Raw genomic sequence first — 24,614 nt, forward strand, 5'->3', positions numbered from 1 at the left:
GATCTAGATAAATTATAAAGAAATCAGAAGATTTTTTGGAATCAATAACTACTTATAGGCAGTATGGGCTTTAGCAAATTTTCAGTGATTTGTAATCAATTTTGATTCAAAATGGTTTTTAAGATAGTCACCAAATATTTCTATCAATTCTCAATATCAATAATCAATTGATTTGCAGTATTTTGTAATCCAATGCATCTACCATTCTATTTATCTATCGATTTGGAAAAAAAACATTATCTAGGAGTCTTCTAATAATCGCAGCATAGTATGCTGCTGAAATCAAATCGTCTACTAAAGAGTCATAATAAAGCTAACCCGTCAAAGTTCCTTCAAAGAAGTATGGTCTTATAACTCTGTTGTTAATAATAATCTCTGCTCATACACCTTTTCATAATTCTGAGAGATACTGAAAACTGAGATGTGGATATAGATATGTTTTTTTTTAATTTTTACTCTTTTTAAACATTACAATTCCATTTTCGTACATTATTAATTGATGTATTGAGGCAAGCCATTTTCCAGATCAATGGAGTGTCTCTGTAGGTAAACAATTAGCTACAGTAATATTAACCATAATGTCTCAGATCCTTAAAAATATGTTATAAAACCAAATTTGTTTGTTTGTCGCCATAAAAAGCATTATTCCTAAGAGTCAATACGGATTTTGAAAACACTTTAGTACACCTATTATTTTTTCTGCAACCAATCAGAAACCAAACACTGCGCACCCCTCACCGGATACCGAATTCTAAGTAAATGTTAAACTTGAGCGGAGACATAATGCCTCCATACTCTGCCATACTCGGCATCCGAAGTCTCCCTGTCTACTCTCCTCACCACCGTAGTTTGATACCTTGCAGTTTGACTTCTTCTATTGCAAAAAATTTCCACTATAGATGTCTATTGCCAATTCTATAATGTTAACGCGCAGTCGTTAATTAGTTGAGTTGCTGTTGATATGAGGTTGAGGCGTTGTTAAATAATGTACTCAAAGCTCTTGTTGGATGATCTAAAATCTAGGTATTAATCAATAAATTGATTCCAAAGGTAAAAAGCCGTAACTGTTTATTGGTAAATCCTCTGATATTCTGAGGTAGTGAAGTTTTTAAGAAACTCCTATGAAATATGGGTAAAGTGGAGTCAAAGAGGATCGGCTTTAGAGTAGGATGATAAGAAGAGTTCTGAAAGCACACAAAGTAACAAGCTGTAGTCAAATTTTGGTCGACAATGAACCAAGCACGTAATATAGCTTCGATATACTAATTTGATCGTTCAACAGACCCTTGGTTTGCTAAATGTCAACCATTTACGATTCGGCGCAGAAAGCTGAATTTGGTCGCGTCATCTCAGTAATAAAAGAGCCATTTGAGTTGACTGTAGATCAACTTATTCGCAATAGCTGAAATAGTTTGACACAATTCCTTGATTAACATACCTTGCAGTGCTTTAAAAACTGGAGCATAACAGAAGCTGGCTAATAGGTATCTCTTCCAGTAGAGCTGTGTTATGATTGTAAAGTCTTGTCAATCCCGGTCGCTGATAATATCTCTAGCATCTTCTGATGCCTGACGCAATCAAATGCTTTAAGATAGTCAATGAGACAAGCGTATACATCTACTTTCATGTCCCTACATCTTTCAGTTCTGGGTCTATTCTGAAATCCGAATTGAGTGTTACTTATTTATCTTCGCACTTCTTATAAATCCGTGTATGGATTATTCTTAGGAATACTTTCAGGACGTAGGATCAGACTAATTAGCGGTAATTATCCCACTGAGAGGAGTTTGACTTTTTTTGAATCGCCACGAAGGTAGACTTGAGTCATTCGGCAGGGAATTTTTTCCTGCACCGTAGATGGTGTTGAATAATTCAACTACAAACTTAAGACCTTTGACTTCTTGGTTTGTGATAATTTTAAGGACCTCTGCAGGTACTTTATCTGATCCTATGTCTTTTCTGTTTTTCTCAACTTTTATTGCATGAGTGTCCTCGCTCTTTGTAATAATAATAGAAAGGAAAACGCGTCATCACTTAATATTGAATTTGAATCAACTCAGATTATTTCTGCTTCGTCATACACTTCTGGCTTCTTGGTCAGGAGCCTTTATATGCTGTTCCAAAAGAAAATTCCTATTCCTCCTTAAACGAGAAGGATATGGAAAATTGAACGACCCTGTTAATGCTGCTTCTTCCCAATATAATTTTTTCTTTACTGCAATGATCCGTAATAGAAAATCATCATTTCTATTGTAAAAAGTGACCGCGCCTTTAGTTTAATACTATATCCTCTTCCTGATATTCAGACCATTCTACATATTAATTATCCTTGGATTGTTTCTGGATTATTTTATTGTCGAGTTCTGGATTGTAGCTCGACAGCCAGAACATGATGAATATATATATCTTGCACGGAAATTTCAACATGGCTGTCTCGATTAGTAGAAAATTTGATTTCAAAATTTTTGATTCATCACGTTTTTTTTTGCTCGACATTACATTAATTCTCATATATATTGTTTAGTTTTATGGTAATATTTAGTATGGCCACTACCTCACCTTCTCCCTTGGTAATACATCATCATTTCAGTAAAAAAGAAGAGTCATATAACGGCCTTCTAATATCCCAAAGTCATTTTGCTAAATACAAATGTGTATCTGATTTAACAGTATAAAAGGAGAGATCGGTCCGTACTAATGAAGCCTTTTGTTTTTTAAACCGTTGACTTAACCCTGCAGAACGTGAGAATTGAGAATCATGAAAGGCTTAAAGACCGGCAGAGCCATTTGTGCGAAGGTATTTATTATTGCAACGCACACTGAGATTTTACGAAATTTGCGATAAACACAGCTTGATATAATATTTATACTGTGCCATTGTGTGATGCCCCCCGCGGGCCTATATACCTGTCAGAATACAAATTTTCCTTTTATATATTTGTGCCCTCTGCTTGTTTTATGGAAAATGGAAATGGTGTAATAAACATTATTTTCTAGGATATTTTATGCTATGTTTAAAGTCTGGTGCATCGGAAATTATTTCGTCATGTTGCGGTGAAAAATTAATATTTTTAAACCCTTTAAGCGGCAACGCGATGTATTTTTATTAAACATTTAGGGGATTATAAAAAATGTTAACAAAGACCCGTTCAATTTTATATTCATTAAAGCTGCAAATATTGACAAAGGCCTATAAATTTTAAAACTTACATTTGGTGTTATAAACATTTATCAGCGCGGCACATTTTACGTTTTGTTTATTATTTGTTTATTAAAATAACATTAACCGAAAGTTTTTCGCCGGCAACTACGCTGAATATAGGAGCTCCGAAAACAGTTTTATCACATATGTAAATATGCTTTTCATATATTTTAGCCTTTAACAATTTCAGTTTAAACAATAAGCTTAAACTTTATTCACAATATTTTGCACAAATATAACGTATGTATAAGTTTTATTCGAAACTGTCTGCTTTAGTTAGAAACCAGTCCAAATTGCAGGTCGAAATCTGGAAAAAAACTTTTATTTACTTTAACTCCTGGCAATAATATTCATAAATGATAAAAAATATTCGTTATATGATAAAAAATTTTCTTTGTAAATGTACCAGATGTCCCATTAATAATAATCAGCAACTATGTTGGACATAAACCTTATGAAAAATTTCCTTTTTTTTTTTTAGAAAGAATATTAGTTGGCGCCCAACGTGGGGCTAAGAATTACATTTAATATTTCACGTATTATGAAAAATATTGTTTCATTTATCCTTTACGAGGAATATTAAATGCAAGGGCCGTTTTACATAGCCTTATTAAAAAATATGGATTGAAAAACTGAATTATGATGAAAAATGTACTAAAAATGGTATTATAAAATTCTACTAAAAAGGGCTGTGTCATCTGTCAACCACCCTTATCCCAATCATTCTATAAATATGCCATTATTATTATTATTACTGTTATAGTTTAGTAATATTATATATTGCTTAGACTTATATTATATACCCAATTTATTATCAATGTAAAATTACTGGCCTAGAATAAAAAAGAAAGTGTGTTAAGTGATTTTTTTTAAATTTTATTAAATGTGATTTTAATTGTATATATAATCGGTTTAATGATTTTATTTGTGTTTGTGTATCTTTCAGACTCCTGAGGATGACCGTACGCAGATCGAAACGTCGACAGAACATATAATTAATCGCATGAAGTAGTTTCTTTTTGACCCATATCCAACAGAAGCAAAAATTAAGCCAACTAAAATAAATCCTCGCAATTTTTGCCCCACATGTTGGGCGCCAAAAAAGTTACCACATCCGTATAAAATTAGATATATTTTTTTAAATAATTAAGAGAAAAGCTAAAATTGTGCAAAAAATTATTGCTCACAAAAATAATGATTACTAAAAAATATTTAAATTTAAATTGAATTTTACAATTAAAGATTTTATTTCATTATAATAATATATCAAAGGATCTTAAGAGAGTTATGAATTTCACTTAATTTTAATTAAGCGAAGTTGCATATTTATTTTGAAAAAATAGGTAAAACAATATTTAAAGCTAATGAAAGACCATCTATAAAATAAAGTTAAAACTAAAGGTCAAACTAATGACAGAGATTAACAACAAACTATAACATATCATAAGCTCAGCCATAGAAACATATTTAGATTATAGATGCATCAACATATCCTAAAAATGGATTTTGATTTAATTAACTTGTTTATGACACACAAATCATTTATATTCAATCAAATTTTAGTTGTCCCATGTAATTATGATGCCTTCTATATATGCGTGAAGGGTAAGGTTATTATCATTTATTGTCTTCTTACCTCATGTACTAATTTTATCCTTTTGATATCCTAATTACGATTTTCACCCAAACGAGCAACGGTAATTATTAACGACGTAATGCTTAAAGAGGCAATACAAAATAAAATGTTCAACTGAGAAAAAGTTGTTTTTTTAATTTGCTACCTCCTTATAAAGCGACATTTATTACCTAAGTCAAAATAAACGGAAATATTATAGTTATAAGATTGTTTATTCTTTTAGACCACTTAACAGAATGCAGCACCAATAATATTCATAAATGATAAAAAATATTCGTTATATGATAAAAAATTTTCTTTGTAAATGTACCAGATGTCCCATTAATAATAATCAGCAACTATGTTGGACATAAACCTTATGAAAAATTTCCTTTTTTTTTTTTAGAAAGAATATTAGTTGGCGCCCAACGTGGGGCTAAGAATTACATTTAATATTTCACGTATTATGAAAAATATTGTTTCATTTATCCTTTACGAGGAATATTAAATGCAAGGGCCGTTTTACATAGCCTTATTAAAAAATATGGATTGAAAAACTGAATTATGATGAAAAATGTACTAAAAATGGTATTATAAAATTCTACTAAAAAGGGCTGTGTCATCTGTCAACCACCCTTATCCCAATCATTCTATAAATATGCCATTATTATTATTATTACTGTTATAGTTTAGTAATATTATATATTGCTTAGACTTATATTATATACCCAATTTATTATCAATGTAAAATTACTGGCCTAGAATAAAAAAGAAAGTGTGTTAAGTGATTTTTTTTAAATTTTATTAAATGTGATTTTAATTGTATATATAATCGGTTTAATGATTTTATTTGTGTTTGTGTATCTTTCAGACTCCTGAGGATGACCGTACGCAGATCGAAACGTCGACAGAACATATAATTAATCGCATGAAGTAGTTTCTTTTTGACCCATATCCAACAGAAGCAAAAATTAAGCCAACTAAAATAAATCCTCGCAATTTTTGCCCCACATGTTGGGCGCCAAAAAAGTTACCACATCCGTATAAAATTAGATATATTTTTTTAAATAATTAAGAGAAAAGCTAAAATTGTGCAAAAAATTATTGCTCACAAAAATAATGATTACTAAAAAATATTTAAATTTAAATTGAATTTTACAATTAAAGATTTTATTTCATTATAATAATATATCAAAGGATCTTAAGAGAGTTATGAATTTCACTTAATTTTAATTAAGCGAAGTTGCATATTTATTTTGAAAAAATAGGTAAAACAATATTTAAAGCTAATGAAAGACCATCTATAAAATAAAGTTAAAACTAAAGGTCAAACTAATGACAGAGATTAACAACAAACTATAACATATCATAAGCTCAGCCATAGAAACATATTTAGATTATAGATGCATCAACATATCCTAAAAATGGATTTTGATTTAATTAACTTGTTTATGACACACAAATCATTTATATTCAATCAAATTTTAGTTGTCCCATGTAATTATGATGCCTTCTATATATGCGTGAAGGGTAAGGTTATTATCATTTATTGTCTTCTTACCTCATGTACTAATTTTATCCTTTTGATATCCTAATTACGATTTTCACCCAAACGAGCAACGGTAATTATTAACGACGTAATGCTTAAAGAGGCAATACAAAATAAAATGTTCAACTGAGAAAAAGTTGTTTTTTTAATTTGCTACCTCCTTATAAAGCGACATTTATTACCTAAGTCAAAATAAACGGAAATATTATAGTTATAAGATTGTTTATTCTTTTAGACCACTTAACAGAATGCAGCACCTTTTTAAACTTTAAGTACATTATATCCACCTACCACCTGTGTTTGTTAACAATGGTCTCCTTTAGTATACGGTTAATTATCCAAACAATTGCCCATGCCATGTGTTTTAAAATATGGGACAATATTATCAGAAATATATGTCACAAGTGCTAAGGAAGTTAATTAGTGAAATGTGACAAACATTTATAAGATTTGTTGTTATCTGGATTAAACCACGTGTTCGTTTTTTTATGCTTATTAAATTACGAAAATGATCAGTTAGCACTCAACAGCATAGCGAAGCAATAATAAGGCTAATGATCAAAACAAACGTACTTCATCTTTATTTGCTGCCTGCTGCTGGGAATCCGCTATATGCTTAGGACAGATAGCAAATTATGTTTAAATTACTGAGCACTGTGTATCTTTAATATACAAGGCGTTAACTTAATTGTGTGCCATAATTTTCATCTTAATAACAAGAAGCTTCATTATTTTTAAGGATATGTTCCTTATAAGTCGACCAATTAAAATATATGAGGAAAAATTAACCAAATAATGATTTCTTGTAACAAATAAAAATTCTAGTACGGTCCTGTCGATACAGAGTGTAGGGTTGGTGCAAAGCTGCGCGCGCATTACCCGCGCTGCCGCACAACATTCGTTACAAATTACAATGCGGCAGGACCGTAGTTAAACATTGTAAAGGTATAAATTATGGTTTAAACTATAAAAAAAGTTTTTTTTTTAAATGTAAGTCGAAGGACAATATTATCAATCTTTTTTTTTAATCTTTAAGAGCTATAAAAAATCACATGGACGTTGATAAGTTTCAAAAGTTCAGATTTTTGACATTTGATAATTTTCTTCGAAAACTCAATTTTCTTAAATATTTTTATGATTTACTTAATGATAGTAAAAAAGTTGAAGGCTTTAATTTTTTAAGCTCAGCGAGATTCAGCAAAATTGTATCAAATAAAAAGAAATAAACAACAAGTAAACTACGTATAGACATTTAAGAAACAAAAAAAATTGCAACGATAAAAAGGTAAAAAAGATAAAATACAAATATATAAATCCAAATAAATAGATTTTTATATTACGGTGGGCGTTTTTTTAAAAGGTATTTTTAAAAGTAACTGAATTAAAAAAATCTACATTTAAGCTTTAAAGTTTTGAAATGACCCTTAGAAAATGTTTCTATTAATAATTATCATTTTTTATAATAATATATTCTGTGAATATATCAGAGGGTGCAGCTCACATTTAAAAAAAATGGTGTTTTATGTTGCCAACGTTATTATTCATTATTACTCTTAGATGCACATTTATTTTTTGAATAAAAAAAAAAAAAAATTTTAAATATTAAAAAAAAGAAATGGATATAAAAAGTACAACGTTATAAAGGAAAAAATAAAAAAAATTGAGAAATACACTAAAAATTACATCAAATTTACATATCTGTCTCTAAGAGTATATCTAGCTTGTTTATGTTGTAGGTAGTGAGTAAATAGTACGGATTACGGAACCTCAATAGGATTTAGAATGTAATTTAATTAAACGGCATAAACCGAGAATCTGGTCAGTAGCTTAAACCAGTGCCATAAAACGTAAGAAAGATAAATATCTTGGCGAAACCGTTTAAAGTAACCTCTAAATAAAATACAATACTTAACTATAGAATTTCCATAAGCTGTGACCAATATGTTAATTCTTGATAAATTCTAGAGGGTGTTTTTTAATATTGTGCCTTGCTTGTTTTAGAAATAAAATATTTCTTTTTTTTTTTAGATTTACTTTCTTCACTTTCAATAGTAGCAGTTTAAGTAGTAAACCTGCATTGTTCGCGTTTATGCCCCAATACTTACGTGCTCCTAGTTATTTTTGTGTTTTAATTTGAATTTTTTCTTTTTTTACTATCGCAATTCTACGTGCCTCTAGTTATTTTTCATTTTATTGCTACATCAACTTTGTTTCTTTGTTGTTATTATGTGTGGCGAACGATGAGGTCTCTAATAGTAGTTTTAATAGTAGACCTTTGTTGTTCGCTTTTCTTTTTATGACCTTACGTGCTCCTAGTTTTTCATTTTAATAATTTCTCACTTCTTACTTACCAATCAGTTTATGCTCCATTAGAGATTTTAATTAAATACTATGAGAAAATATATGAAGCATTAAATAGGTATAACAAAACTTATACAGGGTGTCTCATAAATAATGGTAAATAATTGAACAGCAGATTCCTTTAAAAAAAAAGAATGGGGTTAAGTTAAATTTTCCTAGTCAGAGTCAAAGACAACCAAAATACGGGGTGATAAAGTTAATGTAATTTTTTTGGCGATAGACATAGTTTGAGTGCACTCGAAAGGGGTTAATCGTAGCGAAGTGTACATTTTTAAGCAAAACTATTTGCACAATGAACATTTTAAATAAAAAAATAAATTATGCCAAGCCTAGGAAAGTTACTGGGTTTTAAAAAAGTCAAAATGTTACTGGTGGTACCCTCAATAACCAAATTTTATGAAAGGTAAATTTTTTAGTATATACCATATAAGAAATCCTAAATTTTATTTAAAACAAAGAATGAATGCTAAATTTATGGCATAAATTCAAAAAGATTTAATTAAATCCAATTCTGTATGACGTTTGTCTTTGACTTTCGGACAAGGAAAATTTAACTTAACCTCAATTTTTTTTAAAACGAATCTGCTGTGTAATTTATTTACTACTATTTCCGGGATACCCTGTATATATAAAGTGTATAAAAATAAATAAAAATTAGTAAAAAATCTATTAACTTTAAGAAATTACTGAAGGCCAGAGCTTTTTTCTATATACAATCAGATTATAACTATAGAGTGGCAAAGTTGTACTGTCCCTGAATTTTATATCAATATTAAAAAACATCATGTGTATTAAACATATGTACTAATTTTACCTTTTTTAAAATTTCTGCACTTTTACCACGCCTATAATGGAAGCCATAGAGAAAATTATGTTTTTTAATTTAAATGTCGAAACAATACCTTTAAGTTACCATTCCTCCAAATTTTTGTATTAATGACCGGAATAATGACCCTATTCTTACACATTTTTATTGCTCATAAATATTTAGAAAACTTGGCACATATTTGACTGTCATCTGCATATTGACTTAAGTTTATCCTCAATAATTACCCATGTCCGCCGTAAAAATAATGAATATTAAAGCAGATCCGATTGCGTAAAAACATACTGAAGCAACTTGCATGTATCTACAGTTTTCACCATGCCAGTTGAGAGTCTACTGTAATTTAATTATTGTGTGAAAATTTGTCTAAGGATAATTTTTTTTTATCATTATAATTTTCCTATAATTTGTTATGAATTTAATAGAATAAAAAGTTCGTACCTCTTGTGGCAGCGCTAACTCTGTCTAAATTATAAAGTGTAACCGGTACAGGGCCAATTCCCAAAAAAATATCAGCATCCTTCGAATTAGTCAATTTCCTACCGATAAAAATCGCCGTAAATTTGGGTCTTATCGGTTGTCGACACTTTACACCTTCACCCTCATTAAGCGTCTTTAAAACGCGCACTTCTTTTAATTTGGCTAATTTGAACGTATTTTTAAAATAGCGCCGCACTGCCACACTGAATATAATCTCATTGTCCCTATAAAAAATGTCACCGTTCGTCACCTTCCCGGTAAAAACAAAATCAGCCTTAGCGATTTCCCGATTGAATTTCTCGTCGTTTTTCAAAATGTGCTCGTCGAATTTACATCTGGGTAAATAGATGTGATTTTCGTATATCTGACGCGTATTATAAGGGATGTCGGCGAACACGCCGATCGTAACAGTCAAAAAAAACCAAAATACATTAAATCGGAACATTTCGGCGGACAACTCACGTGGGTGTCTCTTATCCAAGTGTATAGAGCGGTGAAAGAAGTAACCGCGTGGAATACCACCGTTTGACTGCACACGGGTCTAGTGTTGAAGTTCTTACCGCAGCTCCTCCTGTGGTTTAACATCTTTGAATTTTCTTTAGCACTCGCTTGGATCTCATTGGCCACTATGACCACTGCCCACACACTCTGATTTGAAGGCGCAATTAAATACGATATTCTCATTATTTTAATTTTAAACGATACATATGCGATATCGTTGCGTATATTCACTCTGGTTTACGGGCTCGAACGTAATCTCTTGACTTTTCTCCTGTCGTTGTGGTTTTTATTGCAGAAAGCGCATTTAGAAAAATTAAACCTAATGGAGCGATAAAAAAACCCCTTTTTAAGTCATTTTGATGATAAAAGTAATTACGTTAAAAAATATAATATTAATAAATAATTAATTAATTGTTCGTGGATCTTTCAAATTTTTTCATGCAAGAATGCATTTTTAAATAACACTTGTAAACAGCCATTTTGAAACAAACTACTGATTTCAAAAACTTCCATTATTCTCCATTAAATTTTGTTTCAGAGATATCTTGTACTAATGCAAAAATTCAACAGTCTTCATCAACAATATTTTTGCATATATTTCGATACTCAGTTAAATATTTATATTCTGTATGGAGTGTTTTAATTTAAAACGTTTTTAATTAAAAACATTTTTTTATTCAAGTTTACCATTTCAAAAAGTTCAAACTGTGTAAAACTTACACACATTGTACACAAGGATTACAGATGAGGGCTTAGAATTATTGGAGGCTGAGCATTCGTATGTTAGGATTTAATATAAGTCAGTCTGTATATTAAGAAAATTAAAAGAAAACTTATTAGGCGCCACTTAGTTTTACAACAACTAGGAAAACTTTTCACCTCATTATGTTAATTTCTGTATAGACAAGTTGGATTATGCTATGACAATAAAAGGACCTTAGACATTTTAAAAATTAAATGTCTGTTTTATAGAGGCAAAATCCGCAAAATGTTATGAATGATTACTCTTTGTAAAATGGCAATTTGAATTGTAGTTAAACTTTAAGTTAAATTATAATCTATAGAGATGAGGAAAACAGGAATACAAAACCTATTAATTAGCCTCAATCAACAAACTTTACTAATAATTTTTAAGGATTGAAAAATAGAAAAAGGTTTCAGTTATTGATGATAAAGTAAGTATGAATGAATTTGCCTGAGTTTTCTCAGTCTCTAATCAGCAACACATGGAGTTTCATCCAGGCAAGCTGGACGGTCTGGCTAAGCTATATTCATTATGAAATGTCACCTAACATTGGGGTTAAGATCCACAGCCGGTGATTGAGAAACCAGACTATTCTGGTGTCACATATAGTAGATCACAGAACTCCTCACCATTACACCCTTAAGGCAGTGGTAACGGTTAAAAAGCAATATTAGAAGAAATAAAAAAAAGGAAAACCCTGAAACAATTTTCCAATGACAATATCAAAGCCCAATGTTCCAATGGGGGTACAAATAAGGAAATAGTCTATCACTTATTTCGCTGGAAAATATTGTCTACGTTATAAATTTGATGGACTTTGATTCAAATGAGAAGCTTTGAGAAGAGAGAAGAAATGATAAATTCAAAAACCTAGTATTTTGTCCATAACATTAAGATCAATTAGAAAATGGAGAATGTCAAAGTATATAACGCGAGCAACAAATCAACTATATTTCATTTATAATCAGAATTGTCCATTTTGCCACATTATCTTCTTTTCCTTTAGGTGCCTTCTTCGTTCCGAGCTAAGCGTATTATTCATACTGCAGAATTAAACAGTTAGCAGTTGTTGCAATTGTAACATTCTCTTAAGTTCTTCAACCATGAATTCCTTCTTTCTCCTATAAATCTTTTGCCCAATATTTTCCCTGGATATTAGTTTGCAGTAACTGGTATTTATCTCCGATCATATTTTCAAACCAAGTCGGAGAATTCTTTTTATACGTAGTTTGTAAGTTCCTTTTAAAATCGTTAAATGAAAGAAGCCAATGGGGGAATTTTATAGTTTTTAAGTTCCAGATTCTGGACCTATCTTGGGTCTCGAAAAGGACAAACGAGGAGTAGAGGTACCTAAATACGTTAATTTTCAAAGAATCCAAAAAGTTTAAAATTATGAATACGACAGAAGGTATCTAGAATCCTGTTTTCTGAGTTTAAATACTTTTTTAGGTACCAGAAGCTTAAATCTTATATCTTGTCCGCAGAACACCTTCTTCATTTATTATTATAATATTATTTATATTTAATATTATATTCTTTTTATTTTTCTCTCCTGACTTTTTTAGAATTATCGTTATGTTCGTTGATAACAGTTCTCAGATAATTCAATTTTCGCACACGTTATAATTTTTTGACGATGTATGGTTATATCAGGAAAGTTTTGTGGCGAGATAGATAACTACCACTATTTTTGTTTTGTATGTAAAGTGATAATCCGTATTCTTCACTGTATTTTACTATTATGTTAATAAGTATCTACAGATTGCAGAGTTTCAGCAATTCCAATCGTATCATCAGCATATTATTATGAAAATGTAAATACGTTAATTATTCTCCTAGTTTTTGTACTACTTTTATTAGTATTCTGTAGTTAAAGTTGATTTGTAGGGTTCCTTTAGGGTTTAGTTTATTATTTTTATCTATAGTGTTTAGTTTTTAAGTAGTTCATCTTGTTCGAGAGCCGCATTTTGGCCCCAATTTAGGTTATATTATTGTAAATCCCTGTAGTTCTAATTTTCTAGAATTTGTATACTTGCTTGCTTTGACTGTCAGTATTCTCCTAAAATTATTGGTCTCTTTCGGCAAAAACAATGAATATAATTCTAAATATTTCGAAACTGTTCCATCGGGTTTTAAAAAGGACGCGCTTCGTGACAATTCATTCAGTTTTTAATTGTTTAGTCAGTTTTTACCTTGGAAACAATTAAACGACAGTCAAGGCGAGTTAGGTTAGTGTTTTTGACGTTGACAATAAAAGTGTGTTCCCGAATTTCGTTACAATATCTTAAGTGGTTTATTGAGATTCCGTTTACTTTAACACATATATCTTGCTCTGTTTATGAGGTCTTCCGAGTATGAGTTAAATAAAATTGGTGAGAGTATACTTGTCTTATGCCCGTTTTAATCTCGATTTTCTCTTTTCGTGACTAGAATATTCACTGAATCGCCTTCTATAAGCTTGAGAAGTTCCAGTGTAAGTCTGTCTGTTTTATTTCCAATGTTCTTCTGGTAATATACACTATACATATAATATGTCAATTGTCTTTCTAATGACTACTTACAGGAAAATTTAAAATTTTTACAATATCTCGAAAACATGAAATGGTGAAGAGAATGAAAAGAATCAATTTTCAAACAATCAATCATGATTTTCAGTATAGCAGGATACAAATATACGCGAAAACATACTCAGAGCCTTACAATAAATAGATTGTTTTATTGTAGACCATTGTAATTATTATCATAACAGTAATTTCATATACATATATGTATAACTGGGACTGTTGTTCACCTAAGTATTCTATGATCTATCAAAATAATGGTTTAAAAACAATGACTTTCCTCCTCTTCTAATTTTTATTTCCTACTATTCATCGCCTACTCAATTAATTTCTTAAGAGCCTCGTACAAAAAAACCCTATTTTCATAAAATTGAAACTACTGTTACATGTTTCGCCCGACCAGAGCATCATCAGACTAGATTTTCTCACGACATTTTAAATTTTATTTAAAAAAATGTGATCTGATGATAGCCTTGCCGGGTGAAATAGGTAACCTTAATTTTAATATTTTTCTTGCATTACTGTGAATTTTGACAGTTTCTTTTGTTGAAGCTATTTAATGTAATTACCCTTCATATACCCTTTAAATAAAAATTTTACTTATTACTATCTCAAGCTAAAAATCCATTGACTGTGCATTACGTAGTTACATTTTATTACAGTTACATTTTTAATTACTAATATAACTTCAGTTTGTCCTTAATGCTCCCATCCAGTGTATAAGATAGCAGATTGTCTCTTAGTGTGCTAGGATATTAGTGGTGGATCACACATAAGTATTTTTTAGTTTTAGGTGTAATTAGAACTATAGCTTAATCACGAAACCGGTAGAACATTAAAAAGCTTTATTTCTTTTGAATAATGTTATTAAATAAGCAAAAATTGGTATATAAAATTCCAAAAAAAACAATTATTTTTCTCTGTAAGAGACCAATCAATGTTCCACCTGAAAACAAATTCTAAATACTAATATTTTTATCATAATAAATATTTTACCTGCTAGACTTCCATCTAGTAGGACAATTTTGTACTTTTGCGCTACACAAAGTACACCTTCGGGAAGTACTGTGGATCGGCATATTAAATCCCATTTCACGGAGAACATTTACCTAAAAATGAAGCATTGAAGTACTTAGTCTTCTTTTCTTCTGCATAGTTTCTTTTGCACCATTAAGACTCAATATTACTGTATATCTAATTATTTTTATTGGTATTTTTATTTAACCCGGTGTTTGAAGAGTAAATAATCGTTTACTACACATACATCAAGAAAAAAAATCGATGCCGCAATTTCTTTGATTTTTTGTCTATTTGTTTGTAAATGTATTTTAATGTATCTAAGTTATTAACGTATCCCATACGTCAATTGTAATCGACTACCAGTAGCGGACATGAAATTTTTTAGGGCGCTATTTTTTGTCTCCTATTGACCACTAAACTAGCAGAAAGATCTAAATAGTTGCTCAAAAAACTATCATTTCACTTTTTTCCGTTCGTTATGTGTGAATTAACAATAGTCAGCTAATTTATTTACACTTCAATACTTATATTTTTACTCTATTTATTTACAACTATTTAAATCTCGCGCCAAAATTCCGAGCTTTAATTCACTTAACTGACAACTGGCAACTATCGGCGATGCGGCGCCTTATATACTCGGCACGATGTTCCGGAAAATTCTTGCTTAACCTTCACAATGTCGAGTGGAGTGCAATTTGCCATTCCGGAATGAGGGAGAATCAGCTGGTTTCTCGGTGTTTACGTAATTTCGTTATAATATATACGATACCATCTCTTTCTAGTTCCTTATTTTATTTCCGTTGGTAAATCTCTTTCTTTCTTTTTTTTTTACTGTGCAGCAAGCATAAATGAGATAGACCTGAAGGTCTTTTTGCAGACTCACATAATTAAAATTCACAGAATTATCGAAATAGACATGATACCCCTTTTCAACTAAAATACAAGATTAAGAGAAGTAAGTTTGAGAGAAGCTTTAAACCTAATTCTAGGTTCATCTATTAACTTATAAAGTTTGTCGTAATTTGCAGAACCTTTGGTAAAATTATCATGGAGATGAATATGCCCAAATAACCAATTCAATCTGTCTCTTGATAATGTTTGACTAATAAACAAGTCTCTTAATTTAAGTTAGAAGGACCAATAATTTTTATAACTTGGGAGTTTTTTTTATTTCCATTAACAAATTTATATAAAGTCAGTAGCTTTGAAGGTCGTTGCATTACCATATTTTAAAAAGCATCTAAATTTGTTTAAAAAACTATAAAATCAATAAGACTTACTCTTGATCCACACTAAAGTTATCCGTGTTTATATTAGACTTCCCATCACTAATATTGCCTGCGTCAAAGTCGATATTACTCGATATTTCCTCTAATAGGTTGAAAGATTTCGACTATATTTTACAAAGAGAGCTTGATACAATTTACAAAAAAAATGCAAAGTCTCGGTGTCAAAACCTATATAATTAAATAAAATTATACGTTTCAAGGGGTTCTTTAAATATCAATATCTTTAACACTTTTCTAATATTTAAAGGTGCCCCTTCCATGGCATTCAGATTCATCAGTAGAATTCCCATTCTACTTTAATTCTGTTTTTATATAGAGTGTGTACAAAACCTACCACATATTATTCAGACCAAAATTAACATTTACCCTGTATAAAAATACACAAATATTAAGGAACTTTAAAAAAATATATAAATTAGCAAATACTTAAAAAAATTGAAGGTGGAAAATATCTAGGATCTAAGGCACTAGTTGTATTAAGTCGGTAGCCATTATCGGAAGTAAAAAGATTTTTACAAGATTACAGGGAAATTTTATTTTTTTATGGCTCAGCTAGTAATAAAAAAGTAACAGTAATAAAATCAGATAAAACTGTTTTTAATCTTGAGAAAAGTAGTTAAATATGAAAGCATTGCGTGTCGTAAACTCGAATCTTAAAAAGTAGAAAGTGATTAAGGCGATTCTAAAAAGATTTCCAGAGCAATAAAACAGGTAATTTCAGCTTATTCAATTTGGACTCTAAGTTGTTGTTATTTTTAATCCAATAGGTGCTAAATCTATAGCGCCAGAAAAGCCAAAAGAACGAAAAAGATTGCTTTTCGGACAGATGCGAGGTTTTTATTAAGACATTTACTACTTTAACATTGTTTTATGCCAAAGAAAAAAATTACGATGGGCTATTGTCTTAACACTGCAATAATTTATTTATGGATAGCTAAGTATAATACTGACTGTCCCCTTTTACCATTTTAACGATTAAAGCCTTTGTTACAGGCGTTAATAATTACGTTTTTTGCAACAGCGTAATGATTGAAATATGTCCGTTTTTACCAGAAAATAACTGGCTACTAATTATAGTCTTTTTTTCTACCATTGAAATTGCTTTTAGTAGCTGTTGGTCAAGTCGTAGAGCAAAATAAATTACACTTTTTCATGGCTATTTTTTGACCAATAAATTTAAAGCACCCTTTACATGTAATTAACATTTGTCTGAAATTTATAATACACTATTGCGGACTTGGGGCGGAAAATGTTGACAACGTCCAATAATTCAGCACCTAAGGCAAGCTAATATCAGCTAAGAGGATTAAATTTACACAATCTACTCTATTCATTAAATCCTTTCCAGTTTTTGATTTGACTTTCAAAGTGGAAAAGCAACATTTATTTAAATACAAATAAAAACTTCGTTTCAGCAGTAATTTTCTGTGACTTAGCAAAAGCATTTGACTATGTCGATCATCATGTGTTGCTCCAAAAGTTTGAGGTCTATGGGTTTAGAGATGTAGCTTCAAATTGGTTTAAGTCTTAGTTATGTGATCGTAGGCAGTTATTAACCTATCGAGGACATATTTCCGTGTCAGTGCAGAACAGTTGTGGAGTGCCTCAGGGCTCCATCCTTGGTCCTCTCATGTTTTTGGTCTATATTAACGATGTTGCCTTTATGCAGATCGAAGGAGGTAGTAGGCTTTTTACTGATGATACATACGTCGATCATTTGGCATGGAGGTAGTGTCGGGTTACTTACTTTCGATAATAATTTGGTGCAAAACTCCTGTGCTTCACAATTAATGATAATTTTAAATTTGAGCAACACATCAGGGCTCTTTCGGTAAAGCTGCCTTCTAGTTGTTATGCCTTGAGAGTGCCTTCCAATCACATAGAGCCACTTATACTGAGATCTGTTTACTTCTTCTTAGTTGAGTCTTACATTACTCGTGGGGCATTTGGGGTTGTTGTAGTACCACCAGTTTTTCTTCAATATTTATCCTACAGAAGCGGGCTCTAGGATCTATGTTTTAAATATCTGTTAGGCAGTCTAGTCTATGAGAAGCATTCCAATTCAGTTGTATTTGACCATATGTTACAATGCAAGTGAATAATATTCGATTAGTGATTCCTAAGAGCACTTTGGTGAAAAAGCCTTTAATCGTCTTCTTTTAGGCATTAAGGTCTTCAAATATATACGGTAAATGTATTGCTTTTGGAGAAAGCTTATTATGACTTCTATGAATTCCTTAATGATGCTCTGCAAGGCGAACTATAGCATTTTAATGAATATTGTATATTTGTTTTCTTCTTTTAAGTTATTGCGGACTTGTAACTTGTATCTTTTTATCTCTCCCTAATATGATTTTAATTTGTTTACATATTGATAGATAATAAAACATGTGCAATAACCTTAACTTGAAAGTCTCTAGGTTGATCTGTTTCAAAAGAAACGGTTATTTATTATTAAGAATTAACACGAGTTGCGACTTAGACAGCTGTTGAAAATTTAAATTATCAAGACATCCGATGCACAAAAACAGTTAAATATTATTACTAGAAAACCAAATTTCATTTCTTACCCGCCTAGTTTTTAAGAAAACATTTATAACACGGACCGGATTTGAACCAAGGACCTTTTGCACGCAAATCAGAGACTATAACAATAACGCCAGATATACTGGCAATGAATTTCTCATAACAAGGCTAATTTTATCATATTGCTATTGCATGTTTTTTAATATAAGCAAAATATATAAACGCATAGGATATTAGGTATAACCGCTATCTTATGTAATCTTCTCCTTTACAATGAAATTAAAGTAATTGTTTTTTAAATTTTCACAATCACATTGGTGCAATTTGTACGTTTCTCAATTAAAATTAAGACATAACAAGTAGAATCTAAACGCTCTATTGCTTATTAGTTGTCCTAATGCCCTAGATGTTGGTCAACGGAATACAAATCGAATTTAAAGCAACATGTTCATAATGGCTTATCGGCTATAACGCAAGTCCTATTTTGTCCATTTATCTTTCATTTTGTGGGCAATAGAGCCAGAACTCCCTTAAACGTTATTAGTTATAAAGTAATAACAATAACGAGATACTAAATATTACTATAACTTTTTCATATATTAAGACATTAAATATATGGCTACTATTGATGATGGTTCTTCATAAAATTTGAATATCTGAATAATAAGAATGCAAGAAAATTAATTCCTACAAAGACATAAAATAATGTAAAGCCGTGACAGCAACAATATCAGGTCTTGTTCAAATAAGAATCGGACAATGTAAAACACAGAGAGCGGCCGAAGATAAGAACTTATACATAAATATGCTGGTTTCATTGTAATCTATCACCATCAACAAACTGGGTAAAATATAAAATCTGTTTCGGTACGTCTTTGCTGCGGTACTCCACCTTATTCATTAATCTTGCCCTCCTACCTTATAAATAAGGTAGTTTATTATTTATGTCTTTATTTTATTTAATTAGTCACTCTTACAGGTGGTAAGTCGCTTCGTATAAAACTTTAGAGAGAGTCTAAGGGGCATAACTAATAAGTGAAATGAATTTAAATAATCTTCGTATGCCCGATGGCGAAAATAAAATAAATTTGAAAAGAAGAATCAGCATTGTTAAAAACTGGTGGGTCATTAAATGGGAGATGAGTGTTGCCGTACCCAGATCGAAAAGCTTTACCTGTGGTCCTAAAATATATTCAATGTTAGGTGTCAGAAACCAATAAAAAAATCTAGACATTACTTGGCAGTATTTTATCTTCGAAATAAAAAGGAAAAACATCAATTCTTTCTTGAAATGACATTGGGCGGTACCAATATTTACATCTAATGTCAATAATCGATGGCGCCAGCGATATAAAAAAAAATATGTGCGTAGGATATTGTATTAAAATTAGGTAATACATTTTTTAAAGGTGCAAAATAAATTATATCGAACAATATAAACGAGTTTTGATCAAAGATTTATAACCGTAGTTTATGGACGATAATTTATATTTAAATTAAAGCATTGGGAATTTGGGTGTTATTGAAGTTGATCCACACACAACGTATTTCAAATGAAGTAAACATTCTCGCATTATCTATACCCACGCATCCTTTAAAAAAATAAGTATATTTTTAAACTGATGGAACGGACATAAACTATAATGGATGAGAATCAACACATTATAAATGATATAAAAGGGATTGCGGAGGTTTGCAGAAAATACTGCGAAAGACTGTCTGAAGGTGCTTTTTTCCTTTTGTTAGGTGTAAATTAAAACAATCGATAATGGTCAACTAAGATCGCTCATGACTACTAGAAATATTTATATTTATTTACAACAATTTAAATCTCGCACTGAACTGATAACTGACTACTATCGGCGTTGCGGCTCTTTATATACTCGGCAGAACGCTGTTTCGGACGATTCTCGCTTAACCTTCAAGATGTCGTGCGGTTTACCATTTGTATCGTTCCGGAATGACAGAGAATCAGCTGGTTTCTCGCTTTTAACAATGTCGTTACAATATAAATCGCGACGAGTATAATTCAAACAAAAATTCCAACATTCTAAAGTCAGAGAAAGAAAAAGCAATTAGAAAGCATGAAGATCTCCTGACCAGACCAGATCGCAGCAAGGTTTTAAAAGAGATAGGACAGGATGGAGTTAATATTATACACCTGGTCCGACGACTGGATAACGTCCAAAGTGGAAGTGAATTAAAACAATCGAAAATAGTCAACTAAGATCGCTCACGACTACTAGAAATATTTATATTTATTGTATTTATTTACAACTATTTAAATCTCGCGTCAATATTCCTAACTTTATTTCACTGAACTAACAACTGACTACTATCTGCGATGCGGCTCTTTATATACTCGGCAGACTGGACTATGTCCAAAGTGGACTTGGACGACATCCCTATTGTAGTGTTTTTCACGTTCATTAGGTGTATATTAAAACAATCGAAAATAGTCAACTAATTTATTTACATACTCGGAATTTGTCCTACGTTTACGAATCCGGCCGAACGGAAAAAAACAGTGTTGTCAGAACTCTAAAATATTCTTAGCAATGTGACCGAAATTCAGTATTCAGTTCAGGGAGGGGGATACTGTGTGAAATTGAATGTGATACCAACCATACAACAACTACAACGAATAAGGCCGTTCAACCTAGAACTTATTGTTGTGTGTGTGTGTGTTGCAAAGATTGAAGGATTTGGTAATCAAAGATTTTTTGATCAAGAATTTATTAATTAAGCCAGAAGGTATGAAACTTTTAATAAAATTTAAATTTAAAATTAAATCAGTTTTATACTTATACAAATTATTATAAAATAGACAATATAATTATGAGGAAAATCAAAGTTTTATGACCAATATGCTCTATTTTTTTTAAAAATATATGAAACCTGATCCAACCTTGGGCCAACCTAACTCGCCCTAACTTTGTCTAATCAAATGAAAACGACTGGACATCAATTTAAGCATTATTAAAATTTATTGGCTACACAACGTCCTGGTGACTTGGGTTGGCCCAAGGTTGGGTTAGGTTTTGAAAATTTTAAGAAAATAGAGAATATTGGTCATAAAACTTCGATTTACCTCATATATTGCCTATTTTATTCGGATCGTTACGTTATTGCCCGGCCATTATCGTTAATGTGCGAATTTTTATCATTGACCGTAACATATACACTATACAGAATACCCCATATTTCCATATAACTTAATAATACAGTTGCCGCCCGCGTGCGCCATCTAGCTATTAACAGTTGCGACACAGACAATCCATCGCATCGGTCGCTATTTAGCTGCCGAGATTCGTAAATACGGCGTTGTCAAATATAAATACCTCCTATCCTTGCTTCTATATCGAAATACAAACCCAGGATTTTCGAGGAAAAGCCGAACCGTTCCGATCGACCGTAGGACAAAATCTGAGTAGGACTAATTCCGCCTTCTCTTTATTTTTACTGTATTTATTTACAACTATTTAAATCTCCGCCAATATTTCGAACTTTACTTCAGTGAACTGACAACTAACTGCTATCGGCGATGCGGCCCCTTATATACTCGGCAGAATGCTGTTCCGGACGATTCCCTTAAGCTTCGAGACGTCGCGCGATGTATCAGTCGTGTCATTCCGGAATGATGGAGAATCAACCACTGTTTACAATATCGCTATAAATCACGACGAGGATACTGCAGAGAGAAAATCCAACATTCTAAAGTCAGAGATCGAAAAAGCAATTAGAAAGCTTGAACATCTCCTGGCTAGACTATATCGCAGTAGAGGTTTTAAAAGAGACAGGAGAGGTTAAAGTAAATGGGATACACTTGAGAATAATCTGGCGACTGGACAACGTCCACTTTCATCCCTAAATTAAAAAAACTTGGAAGGAATTCCACCAGATTGCAACAACTGCAGAATGGTAGCATTAATATAACAAGGAAGTAAAATTATACCTCATGTACATCCACAAAAGACTGAAAGCTTTTCTATTGCCCCAAATATCAGAAAAACAAGCAGGATTTGACCCTAGAAAAGAACACATTCTTAATGTCAGACAGCTAATCGAAAAAAACTAGTGATAAAGTAAAATGGCAGCATCTATGGTTAATATTAGCTGAGATGGGCTACCCCACCACTCAATTCAGCTGAAAAGACAACTGTACCGAAATAATAAGTGCACAGTAAAAATATACAACTTACATTCCAGAAATTTCAAAAAATATATGCTCTTAATCTCTTTAACTCTTAATAATCAGCTCAACATCTGAATAATCTCATCAAGTCTCTATAATATCTACAGCGAAAAGTACTAGACGTATGGAATATCAATAAGAGCCTATATGTATTTTGGTGTTACTTTAGTGCTCTTCTTTTTAACTATGAATTTGTAAGCAATGTATTTTATTTTTATTTATTAACGTATATATTGCTTTGTGCAATTTGAGCATGAATAAAGAATTTGAATTAATCTAGGATACATTTTTGTAAGTTTCTCCGCATTCCATTATTCACGATGGCCTAAGTTAGTAATGATTAAATGAAAGTTATAGACTATAACATTTATCCCCTGATGATGGACACCACCGTGTCCGAAGCATGTCGGGAGTTTTGAATAACTAAATGTTTAATAAATAAGTGGAGGGAGATTGCAGGATTTTCATTTTACCTTATTGACGATTTACTTTATATAATCCTAAAGACGACCTTATAGAGGTGGTCATATAAATTATTACAGTTATTTAAATCGACCTAAATCCAACAAAAGTACTATTAAAGTCGCTCTGTTGATGATTTTTGGATGTGAGATCAATAACGATACCTAGAAATAAGTGAGATATTTATTTTATAGCTTCTACCGCATTTCAATTTTCAAGCAACTTAAAATAACGTTTCTCTTCCGTGATAATACTCAATACAGACGAGGATTAATAGCTTAATATGATCCTCGACGAATCTTAGGTGCGAGTCTGTTATAATAACATTTTATTTACCTTCTAAAATGATTGGGCAGGAACGCAAATAAATTTCATAACTATATTTAAATCCAGCTATGACAACCTAATGATAACCATCAAAAAAAAAACTCGAAAATTGTTAGCGCCAACACTAATAGATTTAACATAATTTATGGTTATACGGAATAAAACAGATATTTTCACTATTCCAGCGCGTTATAAATCAAGCGGATCATACTAAATTTTAATACTGGCGTTTGAATATCTTTTGGGATCAAATCTAAAATTTCAAACGCTTCCTGTTTAAAAGCCAAATCATAATCGTCTTAATTAAAACGATTTTAAAATTCTATAATTAAGACTTTTAGGTTTTGTTACACCCTCTGATTTAATGGGTATAATAATAGTTTGGCTTTTCAATGATTTATGGCTCCCTGAGGTCTTTTTTTACCAATCTGTTGTTTATGAACCTTTAAATTAAAAAAGTTTTAAATAGACTGAAATCACGAATAGTTTGACAATAAAAAATTGATTTGCTTCAGCAAATATTAATGATTTATTCCACGTAAGTTTTGTTAGTTTTTATGTGTTTTTTACATTAATATAAATAAATAAATAATAACTTTTTTCTGTGCTATTTCTAATCTATATTTTTTCGGTTGTAGTGTCAAGGTCTTTGAATTTCTGACACATTTTTTTGTGTCAAATGCATCTATATTTAGAATAAACAAACTGCTTTAACAACGTTTTTAATTAAAAATAACCCAATTCAAAGTTACTCCCTATATTTATTTAGTTGTTAATATAGTTAATTAATTAGAAACCAAGTAAAAAATGTTCCCCTGGCAAATTGCGCAGATAAAACACCCATTGTCAAAGTTATTTACGTAAATTTTTACATGCATGATGTGGTTTAAAATGTAAATTAACGGGGGAGATAATAAATTCGGATTAATTATTCAAAACGGTAGTGGATGTTAAA

General features: G+C 31.0%; 1 protein-coding gene across 1 annotated transcript in view; it reads right to left on the minus strand.

Annotated features, from left to right (window-relative positions):
- The window catches only part of LOC126748430 (agrin-like), a 434,242-nt gene extending 423,677 nt beyond the window's left edge, over positions 1-10,565 (minus strand). Inside the window, exon 1 of the mRNA XM_050457677.1 lies at positions 9,995-10,565. Coding sequence (XP_050313634.1) covers positions 9,995-10,478 — 484 coding nt within the window. The 5' untranslated portion in view covers positions 10,479-10,565. The remainder of the gene's footprint in view (positions 1-9,994) is intronic.
- Positions 10,566-24,614: the final 14,049 nt, after the last annotated feature.

This window comes from Anthonomus grandis, chromosome 22 (assembly GCF_022605725.1).
Source record: "Anthonomus grandis grandis chromosome 22, icAntGran1.3, whole genome shotgun sequence".
Lineage (NCBI taxonomy): Eukaryota > Metazoa > Arthropoda > Insecta > Coleoptera > Curculionidae > Anthonomus > Anthonomus grandis.